Here is a 26,522-nt window from a genome sequence, read left to right as displayed (position 1 = left end):
ATTTAATTTTTTAAAGAAATTACTTTATTCAGCAAGGACGCATTAAAATGATCAAAAGTGACAAATAAATGTTGTTATTTTGAAATTCATTTGAATTATCATTAAATAATCATGGTTTCCATAAAAATATTAAGCTGCACTGCTTTCAATATTGATAATAGTAGGAAATGTAGGTTCTGGAGCAGCAAATCAGCATATTTCTGAAGGATCATGTGACACTGAAGTAATGATGCTGAAAATTCAGCTTTGATCACAGGAATACATTGCATTTTAAGATATATTCACATAGCTATTTCAAACTGTAATAATATTTTACAATATTACTATTCCCCTTCAGGAACTCGAGCTGCGTCGGAAAACGCTATACGTTCCCATAGCGTTTTCCGACACAGCGTTTCGTTCCCTTCGGGGAACCATGGTTACATGTGTAACCTGAGACGGTTTTACTATATTAAATAAATGCAGCATTGGTGAATATTTCAATTTTTTTTTTAAAATCTTACTGTTATTTCAATATGAGTTGAATGATTTGAGTGTAGAGAGAATAATTTAATTATGTAATTTGCCTATTCATTTCAGTTCATGGAACTGGATGTTGTTGTTGAGCTCTTTTGCCGCAATTTTCATTTCCATTAACAGTGACCATTTTAATTGGTGCCTCTTCTTTAAGGATTATGGGTAGTGTAGATCTTCACCTTGAATTTAGCATTTAAACACTTGATTGTGGCTTTTACAAAAGCATATATCACCACTTTAATGGTTTATCAAAAGAGATTTCCCATTTATTATGGAGAAAAATTAAGGGAAACAGTGGACACCGACTACTGGAATCATGAGTAAGAAACTCCAAATCCAAAAGTGTTCCAAATCAGTCACCTATGAGATTACATTCTGTTTAGAATGCCGCCTTAGAAAGCTGCAGCCTTTGTAGACACTAGACATGCAGCTCTCTGGGTTTTGTACCAGAGCTATTGTGCAATGTTGAATAGGACAGGAAGTAAAATTCCACTACAGCGAGTGTTTGTAATAGCTCTCTGTGGGATTGCCAGGGTCTGGTTTTATCTAGGGACGGCGTAATCATGAGGGACGAGATGTGTTGCAGGTGTACTGGAGGAAGAGAGCGCAAGAGGATGGATAGGTAACCCTGATGATCCCTCCTCCCTTGCTTTTCTTCTCTTCTCATTCCCTACACACACCTGGTGTGACATCAATTATAGCTTCTCTCTTTCTCCACCAATCCAACAGCCTGTGAAATACACACATTTTTTCACACACACCTCTTTTTGTTCCCCTCACTCTCACCCCATTTTTAACATCCGCAGCATCTCTCACACTCACGCGAATCTGTGAAACAGAGGATTTTCTCTTCTCTCTCTCTCTGTCTCTCCTTTATTCACTAAACTAGATGAAGACGGATTTTATGGATGAATTGTGACCCTGGACCACAAAACCAGTCTTAAGTCGCTGGGGTATATTTGTAGCAATAGCCAAAAATACATAATATGGGTCAAAATTATTGATTTTTCTTTTATGCCAAAAATCATTAGGATATTAAGTAAAGATCATGTTCCATGAAGATATTTGGCAATTTTCTTACTGTAAATATATCAAAACTTAATTTTTGATTAGTAATATGCATTGCTAAGAACTTAATTTGGACAACTTTAAAGGTGATTTTCTCAATATTTCGATTTTTTTAGCACCCTCAGATTCCAGATTTTCAAATAGTTGTATCTCGGCCATATATTGTCTGATCCTAACAATCCATACATCAATGGAAAGCTTATTTATTCTGCTTTCAGAAGTAAGGGTCACAACTGATAACAAGACATTTAAAAAGAAGAAGAATATAATGCATAATGGTATGATGTCTCTGGTTTGTTTGTAGTTGTGAAGGCTGTATCGCTCTGTTCCTCTGTGAAGGTCAGAAACTCAGGAGGCCGAAGGGACACGTTTGCACCTGGGTATTAATGACCCTGTGTCTACACACATGACATGCAGAATGCACTGTACACACTGCAAAACCTCACACAGCAAAATAACAGCTGCACTCTGATGCGCAATCATGAATGCAGCATTAGCATAGCCATGTTTTAAAGGAATATTCTAGGTTCAGTACAAATTACAATAATCCACAAGTAATCCACACTACTCCAGTCCATTAGTTAACGACTGGTGAAGTGAAAAACTGTGTGTTTGTAAGAAACAAATCAATAATTAATATGTTTTTAACTCTCGTCTGAATCAGGACAAATATGCACACTGTTTATAACAGTCTAAAATCTGATCTAAACAAATTAAAATGCATTAATGATGGATTTGTTTCTTACAAGCAAGCAGCTTTTCACTGACAAAATGTTAATTGATGGACTGGAGTGGTGTGGATTACTTGTGGATTATTGCAATGTTTTCATCAGCTGTTTGGGCTCTCAGTCTGACGGCACCCATTCACTGCAGAGGATCCATTGGTGAGCAAGTGATGTAATGCTGAATTTCTCCAAATCTGTTATGATGAAGAAACAAAATCATCTGCATCTTGACTGGCCTGAGGGTGAGTGAATTTTCAACAAATTTCCATTTTTGGCTGAACTATTCCTAAAGTTAATAAGTTCCTCTTCAGGAACTCGAGCTGCGTCAAACGACGCTTTCGGGGGAACGCCTACAACGTAACCGGCTCTGAATACCAATCAAATCTGTCCAGAAATGGGAAGGGACGTCACGGGCGAGGTGACGTAATGACCAGCTGGTACAAAAGCACGTGCGGTGAAACCGGCATCAGCTTTTTGCCATTCAGCGAAGCGCTCTGTGACTGGTGAGTCCTATTTACCGTTGTCTGTCTGTTTGTAAACATGTCAAAGCTGCCATGTGGAGAAGGATGGACCAGTTGCTAGTGTGCTACGGTCCTCCTAAGAGGGGTCTGCCTGCTTCCAAGCAGACCCTCAGTCGGTGGATTGTGGATGCCATTCACATGGCTTATGAGTCTTCTGACCTCCCCTCGCCGATGGGAGTCAGGGCTCATTCCACTAGGAGTGTGGCGGCCTCCAAGGCCTTTCTCGCAGTTGTCCCTATTCAGGACATCTGCAACGCTGTGGGTTGGTCCACGCCTCTGACCTTCGTCAGATCCTTGGCCTGGACATGCGAGACACTCCAGGTTCTTCCGTTCTCTTGCCCTAGCTGTGCGCCTCTTTTGGACACACAGGGCAGGGGTGCGGAATTCTGAATTCCCAAAGCGTCGTTTGACGCAGCTCGAGTTCCTGAAGAGGAACGTCTGGGTTACTTGTGTAACCTCAGTTCCTCGAGGGAACGAGACGCTGCGTCACGGGGCCACACTTCCGGCATCCCTGCCAGCGCTTGCTTCATTCTAGAAGCTGATGCCGGTTTCACCGCACGTGCTTTTGTACCAGCTGGTCATTACGTCACCTCGCCCGTGACGTCCCTTCCCATTTCTGGACAGATTTGATTGGTATTCAGAGCCGGTTACGCTGTAGGCGTTCCCCCCAAAGCGTCGTTTGACGCAGCGTCTCGTTCCCTCGAGGACCTGAGGTTACATAAGTAACCCAGACGTTTTTTTTCACAATAAAATCATATTTAACACATACACTCTTAAAAATAAAGGTGCTTCACGATGCCATAGAAGAACCTTTTTATCTAAATGGTTCCTTAAAGAAATATTAACATCTGAAGAACCGTTCTGTTTCACAAAAGGTTCTTTGTGGCGAAAGGTTCTTCAGCTTTTATTTCATATGTTCAGTTTTCATTTTTCCACCTATTATTTAATTTATGTAAGCTTTATTTCAATTAACAAATTATTTTGAATAGTTTAAGTAACAAATCATGAAGTAACTGTCATAAAGTGGCACTTTTTGTGAGAAAAGGAATCAAAAAATGTAAATCATTATTTGCTAAAAATCTTTCCATTCACCACAGCTCACAAATCTCTTTTGCATTTCCAACCTGGCATTCAATAGAAACATGCAGAAGCAATGGCATTTAGTGTCACAGATGCAGCACAGGAGAAACATAGCTATCGTATGGCTTCAGAAGACTTAGAATATAACACATGAGTAGTATCTTTTTTTGGGGGGGGGGGGGGGGGGGCACTATAAGCTTTCTTTGCATTGAAAATAGCATTATGAAAATTCTTTGAAGTATGTCCTTTTATGTCCCACAGAACAAAGTCATACTTGTTTGGAATACATGAGGGTGAGTACATTTTCATTTTATGCGATGGAAATGAGACGGAACATTTTAATTCTGAAACAGGGGTTTTACTCAATCATAATTTGTGTATCTCAGAACAATGAGCTCAGTGTGTGTTTTCCATTAGGCATCTGGTGACTTTGCAGCAACGCCAACCTGCTCTCTGAGCACTAAATATGAGTCGTATTTACTGTGTTTTTTCCATTAGAGTGACAATAAAACACAAACACACTCGACTTCTGTACAACAGTCTTGTAAAACATTCAGAGCAAGTTGTTTTGCAGTACAGCAAAAACATGACTTTGTGGTGAGTATGCAACAAACGAGTATAGTCCCTAGTCATCTTTTCTGTGAAACTTTACGTAAAACAGAAATAGAACAATGCCTGAGAGTAAGTGAAACTGATTTGTTGGTGGGTTTCGTTCCTTGTAATATCTCTAAGCTAAAGTCTTTGTCACAAATGAGCATCCGACGCAGAGCTTAACTGAAGGCATTTCCCAGCGAAACGGCTCCAACAGAGGGCACACAATCTGCTGAAGGAGTGATATTAGCATTCATCAAGTCGCTCCGCAGCAGGGAAGGAGAGATAGAGACGGAAAGAGAGATAGAACTAAAGAAAAAGAGGAGGAGGTGCCCTGACACAAGAGTGGGGGAGAAATAGTTTTTAAGAAGCCGACGCATTCTTTCGACATATGAGTGGGGTGCGTCTGTGCACAAAGACATCAGGTATAAAGCATTAGATATGGATGGGAACCATAAGGAATTAACCATCCTGGTTTTGATTCTGATTGCGCTCAACAATTCTGGTTCCTTAACGATTCAATTAATGATTCTTTCAGTATCAGTTCGATAACATCAGTTCCCACATGATGAGATCATTTCAGAATTTAAAGATATAACAAATCTAAATGAAATGTAATACTTTGATGCAACATAATTAAGCAATCATAATTAAACTTAAATAAGAAAATTAAGCATAATAATAGCAATCCAATAATTAAGAAGGCTCATGCACCTTATGAACAACGTACTGTTATGGTCATAAATCAATATTACCCTTAAAGAATATGCAAAACTATATATATATATATATATATATATATATATATATATGTACTGCCACTCCAAAGTTTTGGATCAGTAAGATTTTTTATGTTTTAGAAGTTTTTTCTGCTCATCAAGACTGTATCTAGTATTTGATCAAAAATACAGAAAAAAGTTATTTTGTGAAATATTATTGCAATTATTCCTGTAATGCAAAGCTGATTTTTCAGCATCACTACTCCAGTCTTCAGTGTCACATGATCCTTCAGAAATCATTCTAATATACTGATTTATAATCAATGTGTCACGAATCCTGTCCATGCACTTCCGTTTGCTCACCACCAGATGTCGTCTTCTCTTTACATTGACTCTCACACCACACAGACTTTTACGTCACTCCGGACTACAGTTCCCATGATCCATTGCACTGACTGCACACACACACAGCTGAATGCACTGATTACAAATACAAAGCAGAATCCATTCAGACACGCTTTATAAGCCTTGGACTTCCTCTTTCAGATCGCTGAGTATTGTTCTAGCGTTTAGCACTCTCCTAGTGTTAGCTGCCTTACCGAGCCATTCTGTGTTTCTGTTTAGTCTCTAGTATTGTTCTACGTTTACCACTCATCTAGTGATAACTGCCTTACGGAGCCTTATTTCTAGTTCTAGTCTAAGTCTAGTCATTTCATGTAGCCTTGTTTCCTGATCTCCTGCCTGTGTATCTTGGATTAACCCTTTGCCTGCTGTTTCGGACTCTGTTTGCACCTCGCTTGGACTATTGCTCGTGTACCTGGATTATCTTGTTACCTTGCCCTGTTGGATATTGTTCGCTGATCGAAGGCCCACGCTTGTCCTAGGATTACTCTTTGTCTTGCCTGTGTTGTACCTGTTTGCCATTATTGAATCCGTGCCCGTTTCATGACCACGTCTCTGAATAAAGCTTTGCACATGGATCCGTACGTCTCGTCGGCTCCGTAACACAATGTTGGAAACCGTTGTGCTGCTTCATATTTTTTATTTTGGGACCTGTGATATTTTTTTAGGATTCTCTGATTTATTTAAAAAGAAATTGTTACAATATACAATGCTATTCAAAAGATTGGGATCAGTACTTTTTTTTTTTTAAGAAATTAATACTTTTATTCAGGTAAATGAATAAGAAGTCATAGTAAAGACTTGTATTGTTAGAAAAAAATTATATTTTGAACAAATGCTGCTCTTTGTATACATCAAAGAATCAAACAAAAAGTATCACGTTCCAAAAAACAATATGAAGCAGCACAAAAGTTTCAAGTGTTATAAATCAGCATATTAGAATGATTTCTGAAGGATCATGTGACACTTGAGACTGGAGTAATGATGCTGAAAATTCAGTGCTGCATCACAGAAATAAATTCCATTTTAAAGTATATTAAAACAGGAGACCAATATTAGAAATTGCAATAAGATTCCACAATATTACAGTTTTTTCTGTATTTTTGATCGAATAAATACAGCCTTGATGAGCGGAAGAGCTCATATAGAAGAGCATGATATTATATACTGTTTGCACTGTATAAAAACCATTACGCCGATGGAGAGTCCCTGTAAACCACTTGTGTGTGTGTGTGTGTGTGTGTGTGTTTGCTTACCTCTGACACCCCACACACACCAAGACAATAAGGATGGTGACCACAAAGGCAGAGGCGGCGGCGATGGCCCCCAGTATCAGCACCTTGGGGAGATCTGAAATCATTCCACTGAGCTGTAGACACACACACACACACACAGGTCCAGCCGTACGGCTCGTCTGGGGCACCTACACACACACATAATACAAACAAGATCAGATCAGAAGCTATGACTAGGCCCACAACACACAGAACTGATTTAACAATAAATGAATGACAACACAGGAAAATGGATATAAATAAATGAAGTTACACTGAGGTACGGAATTACGCTAATAATTATTGACTTATAATGTAATTATTAGATATCTGTGATGATGCAGAGTGAATGAAATGATCAATTAAAGAGGGTTAAGGCATGTCAAGATGTTTCAAATCAATATTTAGAGGAAACGTTTTGAGCAAGAAACCTATTTTTTGAGATATTGGACTGGCAAGCAAATGAATGAATACTGTATATAAAGGTGTCTCACATAATATGTAACTGTTAAATGAAAATTCACATTTACAAATAAATATTTAACATATAAACAAGGCAGGTTTTGTTGCTTTAGAAGTTTGTGGTTTCGAGCAAGCATTAATTATTCATGTTTTATCTTTATTTAATTTGTTTTACCCCATGTGGCTCAAATGATTTGACCAATATACCTGCAGCAAGAAGAAAAGTGAGCTTAAGAAAGAATTATGTTTTAAAACCAGTATTCTGACTCAAAAAGTTTTTTAAAAACTTGCACACATGAGTGACAGCCATGGCTGGCGTTTAATCTCTCTCTGTGTACAGTAATGCCTGGGATGAAATCTGAAGTTTAATATTTCTGCTGAGGCTCGTCTGTGGGGAAAATATGAAGACTAGCTACAAGCAAAGCTAAAGTCTCAGTCAACATTCAGTCATTAGGATAAATACACGTACAAATACAAGTCGCTGTGTTATGTTACCGAGACATCCCATTTTGTTGTCCACATTAAAATAAATTTACAAAAGTAATTATTTTATATACATCCCTTACAAAAATAATAACCATGGTTTTATTATAGTAAAACTGTAGTAACCATGTTTTTTTGGCATATTGATTATTTGTATAACCACAGTTTTACTACCAATACCACTATGGTTAGTGTAGCAAACCCATGGTTAATTTGTGGTTACCATGGTTTAACTACAATTGTTTTTTCTGTAAAACCATAGTTAATTTCTGTAAGGGTTAAATGCATGTAAAGTGTCTAATTTAATGTTTAAAAAACCTTTTGTGAACATTTTGTGAATATTTTCCCCCTGTAAATCTTGGTTAAAAATGCATGATTTTATTGCACAAAAAATGTATAAAACTTTTATCGTTTTGCTTTAAACTGCCTTTTTGTCTTTGACCCATGACCCAGTAAGATTTTTTGACAGAAATGAATACTTTTATAAAGCAAGAATGCATTAAATTGATCAAAAGTGACAGAAAAGATGTTACAAATGCAAATGTTAAATGCTGTTCTTTTGAGCCTTCTATTAAACAAAGAATCCTGAAGAAAATGAATCACAGTGTTTTCAACATAATATAATAAGAGGAAATAATAATGTTTCTGGAGCAGCAAATCAGCATATTAGAAAGATTTCTGAAGGATCATCATGTGACACTGAAGACTGGAGTAATGATGCTGAAAATTCAGCTTTAAATTATTTGAAAATACATTCCGTACTAATATTTCACAATATTGCTTATACGTACATAAACATAAGGTACAAAATGTCCAATCAGATTTCAGTGAAATTTCACAGTGGGCGGGGCTGTCCAGCATGACAATGTCATCATTTTTGCAAAGCACAGCTATCGTTTCTCTCAAATAAACATCAGGATGATGAACTACTAAAATGTTTTTACTGTATGGTCCTGACATTTTTCATCATGTCATTAAAAATGCCAGCCTGGCATATGAAGAAGCCCATCATACATCACAGACGAAAGAGAGAAGTGTTGATGTTTGGTGTGAAGCCAGCTGGACTCATTCCTCTCCTTCACACATGGGATCAAATATCAATTTTTCACGATGGCCTGAGCTTTCCCCTCTAAACGCACTCACACACGCAAAACACAAAATGACACACATGCAGCCAGAGGAGAAATGTGGCCAAAGCTCAGGATTAGACTGAGAAACAGAGAGAGAGAGAGAGAGAGAGAGCGGGATATGACAAAAAACCGACTCGGGAAAGGAGGTCATGGAAACCCAAAAGCGTTCACCATTTTTACGATTGTGGGTGTGAATCGCACGCGCGTGTGTGTGTGTGTGTGTGTGTGTGGATGGTTGATAAAACAAGAATCTGTGTGAGATAAACACTGTTTTTGCATTCTCAAAGATATTATTGCATCCTTCTACCACCCCAGAAAAATTCAAAACCATCCTCCCTCCTTCTCTCCTCCGTCTGATGCTGTTGTCAGCACATTTCCTAAACATTCAGTCGGAATGGACCGAGGAGAATCTGCAGCTAAACGACGAAAGAAAAGAAACGAGGAGAGTACTGCTATAAATGGAGGTATAGAAACCAGACAGACAGTATCAAGCTTCGGACGAGTCTTTAAACAGGGCAAGTATTTGTTGGAGTGTGTTGCTCAGTGCTTCCCCATGGGAAGGTTTCTCTAGCAACAATTCGTACGTCTTTGTTGTTCCCACCTCTCACCATAGCAGCGCTGATGAACGCACAAACGCAACATATATACACACACGCGCATACACACTGTAATCTGAGTGTGTGTGATTAAGCTCGCATATCTTTGCACAGAGGAAATGGCAAGTTTGCAGTGAGTAGCAGGGCTATGTGCATTTTCTCTGAATTACCACAGAAGAAAAAGCTTTCTTTATGCTTCAACCTGCACATTCAGCACATTAAATGCGTCATCTAAAGAAATACAACCACAAAAAAAAAGGTCTGAACTATGAACAACGACCCTATTTAGATGGAAATCAACTACAATGTTTCTCAATGACAAAAGTGTGCATTACTGTAAATGTACATTGTTTCTGAGGCACACTTCACTACTAAATAAAGTGCGCACTGCCATTGCGTACAGCCTGGTCCCTTAAGGTGAACGCGATCTAAATCCCATCATACGAATATATGTGCACGCTCACGCTGCATCATTGTAATCACATTTAGAAGTAGATGAGCGGTTCCCTCCCTTCCCAAACCTGACCTCCCATCATTCTCTAATGGCCCGTGGAACAACCCAAAGCTTCTTTCAACTCTCGCAGCAGGATTACAGACCTGCTACAATTTCTCTAATTGTGGCCAGGAATTCACAAACTGAATGTGAGGAGTTTGTCCCAATCCATGTGTAATCACACAATACTGTAAACATTCAATTTTACACGTTTTGTGGGGAAACAGGTTCTATGCACAATATTTATGTCAGAGAAATAAGCAGGACTGATGCATGGGTTGGTTTGTGTTTATTCATGCAGCCTGTGTTAAAGGCAGTATTAGAAAAAATGGCAGTGTTGTGATTTCACATAAACATTTGGATCTGGCCGATACTATGTATATATATATATATTCACACTACCAGACAAAAGTTATTAAGTGTATCTATAGTGTAAAATGTAATTTATTTTTCTGTGATCAAAGCTGAATTTTCAGCATCATTACTCCAGTCTTCGGTGTCACATGATCCTTCAGAAATCTTTCTAACAGCTCAAGATGCATTTATCAATATGTTCAAAACATTGCTGCTTAATGTTTTTTGTGGAAACCATGATAAATGTTTTCTTGATTCTTTGACAAATAGAAAATCCCCAAAAATCTGCATTTATTTGAAAACTAAAAGAAAGTGTTTTTTGTAGCAATATAAATGCCTATACTGTCACTCTTCATCAATTTAATGCATTCTTTAAAATATTAATAAAAATATTTTCTTTCAAAAGAATGAATGAATGGAGATGTGAATAAAATTGTACAAACTGTATTCTAACAGAACAAGTGCTTTGTTTCAAACTGTAGTTAGTTGCAAAACTATAGGAAATTACTTTTAATAACCCTCATTTTGGCCAAAGTCTAAGGCAGAATTTCATATATGCTTTACATTCGAGGCATTACAACAATTTCAAGACAAGAAATGCCCATTTTAATATATAATTCATTCAGCATTGAAAAGTAATTAAAGTACTGTTTGCCCCAATATACAGTATGATTGTGACTGATATTTTTGTTCTTGTTAGAGTAAAGGTATTAGCTTAGAAATATGCTAACACAGGTTTAGAATCAGAACATTATTATTCATAACAAAAAGCATTTGCATAAACTTAATTTTTAGCAAAAATCGTATGAATTTGAGGTCATACGAATTCAATACAAATTAGCCACTTCGTAAAATATGTACGAATATTAAAAATAAACATCCAAATAATGATATATGTTCGGTAAAAATAAAGTTTTTAGAAACATTTGAAAACCTTTAAATAACATTCTAATCATGATAAAAAAAGGATGTTTTAACCTTCCTAGAATATTAAAATAAACGTTGAAATAACGTTATATTTGGCTAAAAATAACATTAGTAAAAAGGTTTTTGTATCCTTTAAATAACATTATAAACACAACAAGAAAACTGGACATTTCAAGGTTTTAAAACATTTCAAAACAACGTTCCCACAACGTTTGAACCTAAACATGTTACCTGGGATTGTATTTGGCCTCTATAAACAGCGAAGCATCAAATTAGGTTCTGTAACAGAGCCGTAGTGTTTGCAATCTTTTAGCTGAGACATGAAACGTTCCACAGTGTCACAAAGCTCTTTCCATCTCTCTTTCTACTTCAAAGCCGCTGTTGTTTTGTGGGGATTGGGTGTGGAATCACGTGCAGCTCAACACATGCACTCGACACCCTGCTAATATGACAGCTAAACTCCATCTGCGGCCATCATAACATGCTCTCGTGAGAATGAGGGAGTTCAGCCTCACGCTGCTCCTCATACTTCCCTCATCCCTCTCTCCATCTTTTAGCTCACCATGCGGATAAATCCCATTATGAGAGCGGAAAACCCCTCAATCCATATCCTCAGAGAGGCTGCAGAACACGTCCCCGACTGACCCCGACATTTCAGAACTGGGTGAGCCGTTGCTGTTGGCTATTTCGCAGACAGTAGAGCATTTAACACCTCCCCACCGTGGCCTATGGGTTTACACTGTGGACTGTTTTACAAAGAGCACCATCTGGACACTTCATAACACTGTGGTTGACGGGTGGACAGGATGACTTTTGACCAGTGCAGTATGACAGTTTTTATGGTTAGACCGAGACCATGTGTGTGTTTACACTTACTGTATCAACAGATTTCATCATGCTGGCAGCAGTTATAGGCCATGGTTTCTCTTCATATCACTATTGCTTAGTGTTAGTGATGCAAACAAACCCCATATTATGCATTAACTAACCTTTTCTATATTTAAATAATTCATAATTATTATAAATGTACAATTTTCGCAATGAAGGAGTGATTTGAGCCTTATTTTTAAAAAAAAAGTGACGTGGAGGGTGGAGAGAGCGCTGGACATTCACTCCCTCCACCTACAATCCCTGCCGGCCCGAGACTCGAACTAGCATAGACTACTTTTTTAAGTAGCTTAATAGTATAGTCTGGTTCTGTAATTAAAATCACATTCATTTTATCCATACATGCAGGAATCTGTTTTTAACAATAACTTAAAAAACATTAAAGACAAACCTAGTGTGAGCTACATGGCTGCTAATCAAGGCTATGGGACTGTGGTTCTTTCATTCATTAAAGCTGTTAACAACACAATCTTGATTTTCGAATGCTTTTTGCCTCAAATCAAAGTTTGTAATGTTGTGATTTACCTCGTGGTAGAAAAAATAGGCTACTTCCAGAACACAGCTGAAAAAGCAGGCACTGTCTCTCTCTATTATATGTACCTTGTATCTCGGCACCAGCATCTCTGTGACCCAACACTGTCCCAAACACTGGCTGAACACCCATGACTGTTCTCTAGTCATTAAAAAGTTTAATACTTTACCTTTAAGTTTTCAGCTCTCCAGCTATTTGAAGTTTACAGTCACTGTAGACTTCATCAATAAACACTTAGGTCTTCTCATAACAGTTTGAAGACGGTCTAAACGCCTTAAGTACACTGTAAAAACACCCAAATGGGATTTTTACGACAGACTGAATTTGTCTCCAAATGTCCTAAAGTATCAAACGTCTGTTCAAAGCAGATTAAAATGATTTCAGTGCTTAACTTCTCATAAAGCGTCTTAACTCTAAACTGGCCAGACTTCTGCTGAGGGTTCGCCAAGGCTTCAGCACACTTCTCCATAACACTATTTGAGCATGGAAATGTTCTTTCTCTCTATCACAGCCATCGTCTGAAGCATGTTGAGCGTGAGAGAGACAAATCTCTTCCCTATGCTTCAGTGTCAGTGATGCAGAAGCGTTTGAGGGGTGACAATCACTTTGATCCGTGACTAATCTCTGATTGTCCGTCCCAGCAGTCCTGTTTGGTATCATTACAGCAGCACTCGGAGAATCAGCCACAGGGAGTGTGTGTTTGCACTTTATAAGACTCCTCTATGAGTTGATAAATAATAAATAAGTCATAAAAAGGGCCATCAGTAGTTTAAATTCCATCCATCAACACATGCTATGTATGTGTCAAGTGTTTTAGAGTAGAAAAGAAATAGTTTTATAGTCGAAAACTGTTTTAGAGTAGAAAAGAATCATTAGGACATGTGGTGCGGTAGTTGAAACGATGAGCTATAGTGCATAAAGACTGACAAAGGTTCAAATCGCAATCCTATTTGCCACTCTCACTTGCAATAATTTTCGGTTCACGCTTTAAAATTATAAATTTAGAATAAGAATGGTAACTAAATTAAATGTTACAATTCAAAGTTTTAAAATGAAAAAGCAGAGAATAAATTACATTTTAAACATCAAATTTTATGTACATTTTTAAAATGTATTTTTATTAAAATTGTAAATTAATACATTTTTAAATAATTTAAAAAATAATACAATTATTTAAATATAAAATAATACAATAATATAAAATAATATATAATAAATGAAATAAAATAATAATAATAGAATATTAAAATTATTATTTTTAACAAAAATGTACAAAATATAAATTACAAATAAATGAGAGAATTTGAAAATGTAATAAAAATGAGAAAGCAAAAAAGTTTTCTGTTCATTTTTTAAAGTAATAAAAGCAAAAATTTAATTTTTTAAAGCTTAACATTGTAAAACAAGGAAGAATAAATGAATTTACATCATTAATTTTTAGAATTCATTCATAAAATTCCTTTGAATTCAGGCAAAAATTCATATTGTAAAAATAAAATGTACAAATTTTATTTGAAAATGAAAAAATTATAATAAATATACTAAAACTTTAAACTGAAATTTTTTTATATTTTTATATATATTTAATATTTTTTAAATAAAATAACTAAGTAAAAGTGTAACATTAAAGTTTAAAGATTACATTTTAAAATGAAAAAGCAAAAAAAATCTAATTTAAACTAAATTTTGTTAAAAATCATAAGCTAATAATATAATATATATATATATATATATATGAGTAATATTTTATTTAAATTTAAGTTTTAATAGAAGAAAGAACCTTTTTCACAAGCCCCTATTGTAGATTAGCAGCACACAGTGTCTTTAATACAAAACAATGCATGCTTTTCCCTGTTGATGAGCAATATTTTCACACTTCTGAAGGCAGGTTTCTATTTCTGCTCAAACACAACATTTAATAATTCATTGCTTCTCCTCTGTACTCACAACTGTTGTGAAACAAGAAATACCCAGCTCTCAGAAAATGGGTAAGAGAAGCAGGAAGCTCAACAGATTGTGGACTACATCATCCATCATGCTCAGATCTGTTGTAGACTCACTGCTGGCTTCCGGGTCGGGAAGTTACAGGATTGGTATTATCAGAAGCACATTAATCCAGAATGCAGTGTTTTAAGCACCTGTCCCAAATGACACAAAACATTTGATAACATAAAAGCTGTATAAACCAAATAAGATGTGGGGAAATAAGGAATATGTAACACTAAATGTGCATTTGGTCACATTAGACACATTATGTCAAATCTAACCTAGTTTTGGCCTCAGATGGCACGTCCAGGCCGCCCACAAACCGTTCGCTGACAGGCTGCAGATTGCACACATCAGAGGCAAGAGCAGGTTTTGATCTGACTGACTGCTTTATGCAATTTCCAGGAGTCAGGGAGCACAGGTTTTTATCAGTCCACCGGGAAATAAACTTCTGTTTACAAGGTGGCAGAGGCTACTACATTTAGCGCTTCAAAAGAAGATCTAGTCGCTGAGTTTGGCAATGCTTGCAAAGGTTCATGCCATTAAGTTTTTACAGGATAGTTGAGCGAGTATAAACACTCTTTTTTTTTTAAAGACATTTATTTGATCTAAAATACAGTAATATTACTGAAATATTATTATAATTTGAAATAAATGTTTGAATATCTATTTAAAGTGTAATTTATTCCTGTGATGTAAAGCTGAATTTTCCAGTCTTCAGTGTCACATGATCCTTCAGAAATCAATTTAATATGCTGATTAGCAGCTCAGGAAACATTTATAGTTATCATCAATGTTAAAACAGTTGTTCTGCTTCATATTTTTGTGGAAACAGTGATTCTTTGATGAAGTTGTCTTTACTGTCACTTTAGATCAACTTAATGCATCTTTGCTGAATAAAACTATACATTTCTTTAAATAAATAAATACATAAAAAACTTCCTGATCCAAGACTTTGATTTTAGAATTATACCAAATTTTATATTTACCTGCCCATAAACTTGACATTAAAAATGTGAACTGTTGCAGTTTGTCAAATCGCAACAGTGGTAGTATTTAGTATTTAGCAAATACTTTTTCCAAGAGAAAGGCTTTTTAATCCAGAGAGACTTATGAGACAGATGTCCTAGAAAACCTATGATTGGGTTGCGTTACTCAAGAGAATAGAGGTGATAAAATTGTTGCGATCATTTTCCTGCTACTGGATTGGTCCTTCTCGAGGTTAGACACGCAACCCAGATCCCAAACCACCTCTCTTCCCTATCCTCATCTGATCTTCTCTCTAGCCCTCCATCCTATTTCACAATCCATAGTTTTTTGCATTAAGTGATTACATGGCAGTCTAAAGCAGGAGAGTCCTTTCACAAGGTGTATTTTAAAGAATTGTATCAATTCTTTTTATGCAATTACAATAGGTGCGTCCCAAATCACGTACTTATGTATTCTCTGAAGTTTTGTAGTATAGTGCGAGTAGTGCGTTCACACTGAACTTTCCAAAAAGAACAAGTGCACTTTAAATACCCGGATGATGCACTTAAATAACCGAAAAAACGACGTGTGGAATGTTGGACACTTCATGCACTCAACTGTAGCAGCTTTAATTAAACAGCGAAGGGGGCGGGGCTATCAGACTCCGATTATTAATGACAAAATAACCTCATAAAATTCATACACTACATGGCTGAGTACAAGTACAGAGTGTATAAGTGCATAGTGTTCAGTGAGTCATTTGGGACGCAGCTAATAAATATGTACTGAAGCTTTCAGGCTTCAAAATCACCATAAAATGTCAAAATCCACTTGAGCGCTATATTCCAGGTCATCTGAAATCACATGCAAGTTTCTGTGAGGAACCAACCAAAATTTCACTGAAATTAGAGAATCATTCATGTTATGAAAGAATCACTCTTTTGAGTCAGGTTTTGTCAAATAATCAGTCAAAATCAGTCTGAATCATTCAAGTGAATCAACTCACGGACTCAATATGATAGCAATTAACAGATCACTCATTTTCAGGGAACGACGACTTAAATGGATAGTTCATCAAAAACATTAAGCATTTACTCACCTTTATGTTGATCCAAACCCATAAACCTTTAAATGTTTGAGCTTCTGTGAAATCTCAGAAAAAAGGTACAAAAGCTGTCACTGGGGCAGTACCTTTTCAACAGGTACTTCTATATACCAGTTAGGTACTAATATGTAGTCCTACTTTTAAAGTGCTAATATGTACCTGCAAGTTACTAATAAACACCTTTAGGGGTAAATAAGGTACAGAAGTGTAACTTCTTTAGGGGTAAATAAGGTACAGAAGTGTAACTTCTTTAGGGGTAAATAAGGTACAGAAGTGTAACTTCTTTAGGGGTAAATAAGGTACAGAAGTGTAAAAGATACAAAAACTAGGCAGTTTTTGTATCTTTTTTTCGTAGCGTGTTATACCCTTTTGAAATGTACTAATATGTACCATTTAGGTACTAATATTTACTCTTTAGGTATTAATATGTAGCTTTAAGGTACTAATGAAGCATCTTTTAGGGGTAAATAAAGTACAAAATGTACCTTTTAAAAAAAGCACCACCCCAGTAACAGCTTTTGTACCTTTTTTCAGAGTATGTTTACCATATTTGATGAGCTCTATGTGCGTGCACCGATCAATATTTATTTGTGAATAAAAGGCTAAATTAAATCTGTCCATCATATAAAGTAATCAAGTCTCTGCAGAAGACTTGGGATTAAACCTCTTGATTCGTGTGGATACTTTTAAGATGTCTTTATTAAGATTTGGTGGAACAGACTTTCAGTGGAGGGACAGAAACCTCTCATGTTTAATTAAAAATATCTTCATTTGTGTTTCATACATGAATCGAAGTCACATGAGTTTGGAACAATGTAAATACAAAATGTAAGTTATGGGTAAAACAATCCTTTAACCTGAGAGACACGTTATGCCACTCACTTAGAATCTGCTGGTCTCACTAGTGCGCTTGCGACTAACGACATTTTTCAAAGCCTGACAACACCTCTGGGGTTTCACAAACTCATATTGCTTTATAAACGTTAGCGGCCCGCCCCGGCTTCACGCACATCCCCCTTCAAAAAAAGACAGTGACAGTGAGACACATCTCACAAGCCAATCCATCAGGCCGCTCAGTGTCCGCTCTCCTTCATACGCTGATTCTGCATCCCTATATTTCCCTGAGGAGAGCTCAGACGTCGGAAAGCAATTTGAGTGCTAAAACAGCCATCCACGTAGACAGAAAGAACCAATCCCATGCTTCAAATGCTCTTTTACTCATTTCATCTCTTTCTGTCTCCATGCCCTGTATTTCAGACGGAGAAACACACCCTGCTCTTTTCCACAGGGCGACACTTCTCTTGATCAGTGCGCAGACAGACTCCAGCGGCCCCAGTGTGCAAACCAACAGCAGACGCTGACAGACACGTCTTCTGTTCTGTCACTTTGACGGGGTCACCTCAGAAGCTGACCGCCTTTACTCTACTCTCAGCTCTGCGATATGACAGATGATAAGACGTCCTGTGAGGAACAAGACATCTGACGATGGTAAACGATTCATAAGTGTTCATTAAAAATCCTGCTAACTGACCTACACAGATCCTACATGAACATTTTTAAATAATGAATCGTTAGTGTTTTATATAATATAATATAATAATATGATAAAATAAATGTGATAAAATAATGAAATAATATTTGAAAATGACAATATTAAAAATGTATATTTTGTTTTCCTATATATATATATATATATATATATATAAATAATTGTATTTATAGATTCGCATATACAAATACATACATATTGTTATTTTAAATTATATATTTTTATTTCATTATAATTGTACATAAAAATATTTTTGTGTATATATTTATACAAGTGCTGTCAAACGAATAGTCGCGATCAATCGCATCCAAAATAAAAGTTTACATAATATATGTATGTATACTGTGTTTATTATGCATATATAAATACACACACACACAGTATATATTTAGAAAATATTTACATTTATATACATTTATATTATTATATTATATATAAATATATTTAATATATAAACATAACATATGTTTCTTAAATATGTACACGCATGTGTTTGTATTTATATATTATATACATAATAAATAAACACAGTACTCATATATTATGTCAACAAAAACTTTTATTTTGCATGCGATTAATAGTTTGACAGCACTAATTTATATATAATTTTAACGCAATTTATATATATATATAAATATATATATGATTTGTGTAACATTAAATATATAATCTTTCATAAAAAATATTTTTAAAAATAACAAATAATTGATATTGCTACTGTTTTTATTAATTTTGAATGTTTATATGTGTATGTGTATATATGTATATATATATATAATGTGTATATATATATTTATATATACACACACATACATACAATAATAGCCTAATTATACATTTAAATATTTTTGTTTTCTGTTTCTATTTCTTACCTGTTTATTATTTTTCAAAACAGTTACTGAATCAGTCTGCTGTACTTTAGTCTAAACTGAATCGTTCTGAATAAAATATTGCTTTTGAATCAAATCAAAATATGAATAAATAGTGAATCACTCAGTTTTACACTATTTGTTTGAATGGCCAGGGTTTAGTTGGACAGTCGTCTGACCCATTTATGATGATGAATTTCTTAATTTAGGTAAACGGTATTTCATTATTGCATAAAATGGCAGGTTAATCATTAATTAACCTGCATTATTAGGTGTGTGAGTGTGTGTGCAGCCCCAGAGCGCACAAATCTGCTCTTGCTTTTGTGGTTTAATTTTGGATGACTCACCCACTTTCCACCTTCTTCTGCAAAGGTGCAGGCAACCTCCACCCTGCCTCCACATAAGCGCACGAACCCACACCCACACACCACTGCAACCGGGACACATCGTGATCAAACACATAAAGCACACCGCTCCACAACTCTTTCTCCAGCGGGAGAACAAAGCAGAACGACGCTTGATTGTCTATGGCAGTATAAAGTGTAACTGTCTTTTCCATCCACGATCAAATCTGTGAACCTGATGCCTAACAAACTCCTCTGAATCTTCTATGACATTTCACAACGTAGGCACCGTTACATAATTCTCACATGAATAATATATAACAGCCATGTGAGACATTTGAAGTGTACAGTATGCAGCAAAAAGACAAAGGGAGCTTCTTTAATAATCCCCCACTAAAAATCCATCAGACCTCAAACCTCAAAAAGATTTTGATTTTTGGAATAAAGCCTTGTTCTTAAAAGCATATTCCGGTTCATTTTCAACCTCATGTTTATGCATATGTCTAACCAAAAGTTTCTCAGACTAGGAAAAGACTATTTAGACAACTTTACAGCTCAAATAACACTGATTCGTATAAGAGCTAGAGAGGATTCACATTTCTGCACCTAAACCTCCAAACCCATAGACTAACATTGTAAGTGCATTATTTCAAAGATCATTTGTCTTAAAGAAATATGTAGGGTTCAGTTACAAGTTCAGTTGACAGCATTTGACACAATGGTTATCAAAAATGTTATATATGAATAATCCATAATATATGAATTTTGACATTTAACAATAAATGGTGAAGTTCTTACAATGGAAATAATAGTAGTAGAAAATTGTCGTATCATATAATATTATATGCATATTTATTTAAAAAAATAAATAAATCAATCAAATAAAAAATCTATAATTTTATCCATAATTTACATTAATTAAAAGTATACATATATATATATATATATATATATGTGTTATACATATTTATACATACATATAATACATTTGTAAATATTAATTTCTGATATATTTTGTAATATAAAAATGCATAATATATTTTAGACATTAAATAACAATGTATAATTGTATACATATTTATTCATTTAATTTAATAAAAAATATTCATCTTATGTTTGTGTGTATAAATGTTAAAATGATTTATATTTCTCACCTAAAAATGACTATTTTTTAATTTCCTTAAAGTAGTTTTTTGAAGTAAACCTAAGTATTTTAAGAAAACCTTTTTTTTTTAGTACTTTTAAAAAAAGTTTAAAACACCATTTTAAAATTTGAATAAATCACTTTGCTGTACTGTGTTTCAAATGGGATCATTCTGGATTTTAAAAAATGTCAATTTAATACGGTGAGGCTCTTAAATGGAAGTAAATGAAGTAAACTTCTGTATTATTTAAGCTGTAAAGTTGATTTTTTTTAATTTTACCATGGTTTTAGGGCTTTATTTTGTTGTGTCAACAAAGTTTGAATACAGCTTCACACAAGGTTAGTAGTAAGCATTTTCTTCAAGATTAAAATCACGTTAACATACACACTCTTGTCTTTTGGCCACAATACTACACTAGTGCTAGAAGTGAACATTTGATCATTTACACCATTTACTTCCACTCTAAATACCTCACTGTTTTTACATTTTTAATTCAACTTTAATCAACATCATGCCACAAGTGCTGTCGACTGAGCTCGACTCGGAGTATTCCTTTAAGAAAGCAAGCACCCTGAAAAACGCTGTACATCGAAGTTTATATTTAAGACGCTGAAGCTGTAAATAGCCCATGCAGAATATTCCTCTAAGATCTATTTTCAGTGTAATGTGGGATTTCAAAACAGAAATGATTCAGTTTCATAGCAGTTCAGCGCTAATCAGTAAACATGCAGAATATTAAGACATTTCTTAAGCTATATGTGTGTTTCTCTGATTTTCCGTCTACATTTGTTTCTATACACAAACTGCTCTGGATCTGTTTGTCTTTTTCGCACATGCGGTCATGAACTATGGGGGGCAGCGGTGGAGTGACCCGTTGCAATCGTAGGTTAATGGTGCACTCATTGATTTTATGCAGCTTGAAAGCCGGAGCAGGTTTACGCCTGACAGAGTTATGAAAAATGTAGTCCCAGTCGAATTTGACCAACCGCTCATCTGTCCATCCATCTTTTCTCACTCTGAGCTGAATGCACTAAACAGTTGCACAACCTCATCTTATGCACTAACCAAATGCTTTTATATATTAAAAGTCAGGTCTATTTAAAATAAAAGTGACTAACAATTTTATATATAATTTCTCTCCTTACAAGTGATGTAAAGTCATTGATTGGACAGACAGAATTTATTGTTTAGCTCAAAATACGATGAAGGTCGAGCCGTATTCGAAGTCATGAAGCTAATAATGAAGACTGACCTTGCTCACCACTAATCAGGTTGATAATAATGTGTTTAGTTTATTTTTGATATGGCAGCCAAGCATAACGGCTTGCATAATTCATAAGCTGTTTTTTGCAGCTAATTGGGTTACTAACAATCTCATTAGAGTCCTCTGTAGTTCTCCAAACACTCTACTTATTGATCAGAGGAATCGATAGGACATGAATCTATTCGTCACGTTCAATAAAGCGCAATCGCGCTGGGAATAAACACTTTAGTGACCTTTCCATTCCTCTGCAAAGAAAGAGAGGAGGAAACATAGGTAGAAAGAACCGAAGACGTGAGAGAAGTGAATCAGACAGAGAGAGGGAGCGAGAAAGAAAGAGCTAAAACTCCTCTCATTCCACAACTCATCAGTTCCACTAGGGACCGCGGGATGCTTTCATCTGGAGGTGCATGCATAAATAAGCAAAATTAATTCAACAAAGAAAACTCCCGAAATAGAGCTCTCTCTCATCCTCCAATCACTTTAGCACCAGCCTCACCTGCTATACTGGGGAATAAAAGAGCTTTCTTTGAGAGTCTAATACCTATATTAGGCTCATTCCACGAGTAGGGTGTAAAATATGACTTCAAAAAAAAACTAAATACTTCAAAAAGGTGCTGAGATTGTCAACCGCACAGGTGGTCATGCTAAATATTCGATGAACTTATTAGTTTTATTAAAATTCATTATAAAACTTTGGATACAATCTGAATCCCTGGTTTATATTATGATTTGTTGTGATTCTGGCATTTTCCTGCAATAAATATTACATATACATTAAAATTAAATGGACACTAGTAAAAAAAAAAAAAAAAAGAAATGGCAGGATGAGTAACGGTTACCAATTTAGCCGATTAAGATGTCCCTCAGAAGGGACTAGCTAATTTTGGAACGATAGCGGGGTTGAATGGTTGAGCAGTGTTTCAGTCAACAGGTAATATTTGTAAAAAAGCTTATGCCACTTCTTTGGTTCCACAATTTTACAGCGTTTTTACAGTTAGTTTTTACATTGCATTGCATTGAATATTAGTGTTGAAATTGTTAACTAAAACTAATGCAGTAGTTTCCATTTTTCAGTAATTGAAATAAAGCTGGAATGACATATAAATAAAAAAATAACTTAAAACATGAATTAAAAATAAATATTAATATATTGCCTTGGCAACTAACTGAAATAAATACATTTGAACTGAAGTAAAATTACTACAATTAAAAGTAATATAAAATAATAAACAGTGTATATATATATTATTTTTTAATAGACGTTAATAGCAAGCAGCGCTCATTAGCATTTAAAGCAACATGCACTGAAACGGCTTGCTGAAAACAGAGCTGATTTTGACAGGGTAAAAGGGTGTTATTTACACTACCATTGAGAGATTTTAACTAAAGTATGCAATAGACTTTTCATTAAAACCCTAAAAAATCATATCAACTTGTGGAAAACCCCTTTAATAGATATACACTATCATTTTAAACTAATAAACATGACAAAAGCACATTAACTGAATTAATTACTATTAACTGAAAATATAAAAATAAAAGCTAATATTAATATACAGTATAAAATATTTTTTAATAATTGTAATAATGTTTAACACCTGTAAATAAAACAAAGATTATTGGGATATTTTATTTCAGTCTTTCTAAATATTTCAAGTTTAAATTCAGTGTTTTTGTAAAAAATTATTACAAGCAATTTCTGAGTGACAATTGTTTCAAAGTAAGTCTTACTCCATTTTTTTTCAGTGCAGTATATAAGCAATATTAAAATAACACGACACTGTATATCAATAAAACTTTGGCATTTATTTTATTTGATGGATACAGTTCCAAGATTTCTGGGAGCCAAAATCCCCATTTTACAGTAATAATGAAATGTCATGTGTTTAATATCTACAGTTCACGCTACCTTCATTTTCTGTTAGACAGCATTTTGCCAACCAGCATAGCTAAGTCAAACCCTCCAGTCTGCACATTCTGCAAGTGCATAAACACAGACACATATATCATACAAAACACTCCAACTACTATTCAAAATATTGCTCTATATGTTACATTCATGTCTCGTTTATGATAATGCAACAGGATGCAAAGATAGCTAACATTGCTATTCCGCTGAGCGGCATTTTAACATATGTGCTTGCGTCTTGCAGGCACTTGCTAAAAATAGACTTGCACTGATGTCTGCTGTTGCTTCACATGACACACTGGTAAAAGGGGACAGCACGGCAAGGGTGCGCGCGCATGTGTGTAAGCGTGTTCCTGTGCGTCAGTGTGTGTTTCTTCATATGTAAGACCACAGATTCTTTGAACTACCACAACTGATTTCCTACCGCTCTCCGTCTCACTCTTTCACCTCCTGGCAAACTGCAGACTGTTGAGACTCGCAACAACATGTAGGTGTTGTTTTGATAAGGATGCTGCTGCCGTTTGCCAAGGCGATGGCACCGAGATTATGATTGTAAATAAACTATAAATAAGCATTGCAATGTCTTGATCTCGGTCTCCACGGTTCCATTCAACTGCATTTTCATTACAAAACAGAAACCAGACACTCGATTTATTCATAGCCTGTTTCTAAGTCATACATCCTGTTGTTTTTGCATGCAACGGTGAGCGGAACATCTTATATTAGTAATACAGTTCTTAGATGTAAGGGGTCGACATAATCGACAGAATCTGCTAAAATGATCAAGCTGATCTAGTAAATGTGTCAGTTTCTCAGTTGGTGTCTATAGCAGTGGAGCAGTGCATTGTGGGACATACGTTTAGGGATAATGCAGTGTCAGTGACAAAACATTGGACGCAATTAATCCAGCATCTCTGTTAATGGTAAATTAGGGTAAACGTACCTATTAAGCACAATTCCAGTTTTGAGATCGGATTATAAAAAGAAAAAATTATTTATTAATCTACTTGGTGTCTTAAACAATTGATATGTTTGTTACTATATACCTCCTGTAATTTCAAGTCAATCAGATCATTGCACGCTGAGATATGAGTCTCCGTGTGTTCACACTGTCCAGAGGCCATTTTGAAAGCGGTCCCAAAACTTTCACCAAAAGAGGAGCTCCTTAAATGTGCATTTTTTAGATGTTTAAGACTTTATTTTGGGTAAATTTCTCTACTTATTGTAAAATTAAGAGATTAATGTTCAGACTTTTGCATATTATAACCTGGAACTTGGATGTGGGAAATAATTACATTAGATCTAAAAGATTTTGATGATACAGCATTATCAGTAATTTTTGCGGATCCGTGTGAACGGGATTGTTTCGATACATTGTCATCTATATGTGAAATTAGTGGATTAGGATTCTGGTGGTTTCACGGTTCATCACAGTTTTTCCCTGACTGGGCCTTTATATATGAATCAAAATGCATTAAACAGAACCACTGCATTTTAATCAACGATCCAAACAAAGTTGCTACATTATAGTATAAGTAGTTTTGATGGAAATTAGATTAGTATCATTTCAAAATGTAAAACAAAAACAGAATTCTCTGACCTTAGCTTTGTGAAATAATGCTACATAAAATATATCTACATGAAACCGAAACAGCAGACGGACTGAATGAGACGCACATTCACTCTCTGCCAGCAGGTGGCGCTTATGTAACAGCAGTGATAGAACGCTTCCTTGGTTACCGCTGTAAAAAAAAGCAGCGCTGTGCTTTTAAATACTATATTAATATGCATTAAAGGCTTTTAAAATAGCCAGTAGCGTTTGTTTATATCACAGCTCGGGCTAAAGTCGTTAAGCTCCGTAAAGTCGCATTTGAACGTGTATGACAGCCACAATCTCATCCATATTGCTATAAAATATAGCATTCTGTGTAGAATTCAAATCAGTCCGATATGTTTTGTGGTCTGCGTCGACTCGCGCATGTGATCCGCTCTGTGCTATCATGTCTCTGGACCGGAGCAGACCAATGTGTGTGCGTTGCAGTGGTTAGCGTGACACAACGTGAAACTAGACTTCTTTCCTCAATGGAAAGCATATTTACACTGTCTGAATCGTTCCCTGTCCCCTATATAGTGCACTATGTGCCATTCACCGTACAGAAAATACTAATTCTGTGAACAAGTGACCTATTTCAGCCGCGGCTTCAGTGTCTATTTATAGTGTAGCGCTTCGAATTCTAGAGAGAATTTGATTGGACAGAAAGTTTGATGAGAAGATAAAGTTCGATGTGACGTCAAAAAAAATCGTTGAGGCGTTTTGGCGGAAGTGACGAACTGCAAGTTTTGAATGTTTATATCTTCTAAATGCGAATTTTGTCACTGTTTTGGAGCACACTGGCATACAGATAAACTTAAGACTAACATATTGATACTAACACCCAAAAAACTTCAATTTTGACCTTTTGACCTTTCAATGGGACCTTTAAATGGAAATAAGATGAAAAGAAATACCATCTAAACTTTTATGAAGACAGTCGGTTTCCCTCAGACAAACCCAATTCATTATATAGGATTTTCTTCCAATATTTCACACATCGTGAACAGTGATCTTGCTCTGCCTGCTA

General features: G+C 35.5%; 1 protein-coding gene across 1 annotated transcript in view; it reads right to left on the bottom strand.

Moving 5' to 3' along the window:
• The window catches only part of LOC306860584 (uncharacterized protein), a 67,884-nt gene that overhangs the window by 35,186 nt on the left and 6,176 nt on the right, over positions 1-26,522 (bottom strand). The window contains exon 2 of the mRNA XM_079402349.1: positions 6,879-7,045. Within this exon, the coding sequence (XP_079258475.1) occupies positions 6,879-6,982 (104 nt within the window). The 5' untranslated portion in view covers positions 6,983-7,045. The remainder of the gene's footprint in view (positions 1-6,878; positions 7,046-26,522) is intronic.

This window comes from Barbus barbus (genome assembly GCF_936440315.1).
Source record: "Barbus barbus genome assembly, chromosome: 41".
Lineage (NCBI taxonomy): Eukaryota > Metazoa > Chordata > Actinopteri > Cypriniformes > Cyprinidae > Barbus > Barbus barbus.
Note: the sequence above shows the minus strand (reverse complement) of the source record. Positions and strands in the feature narration are given on the sequence as shown.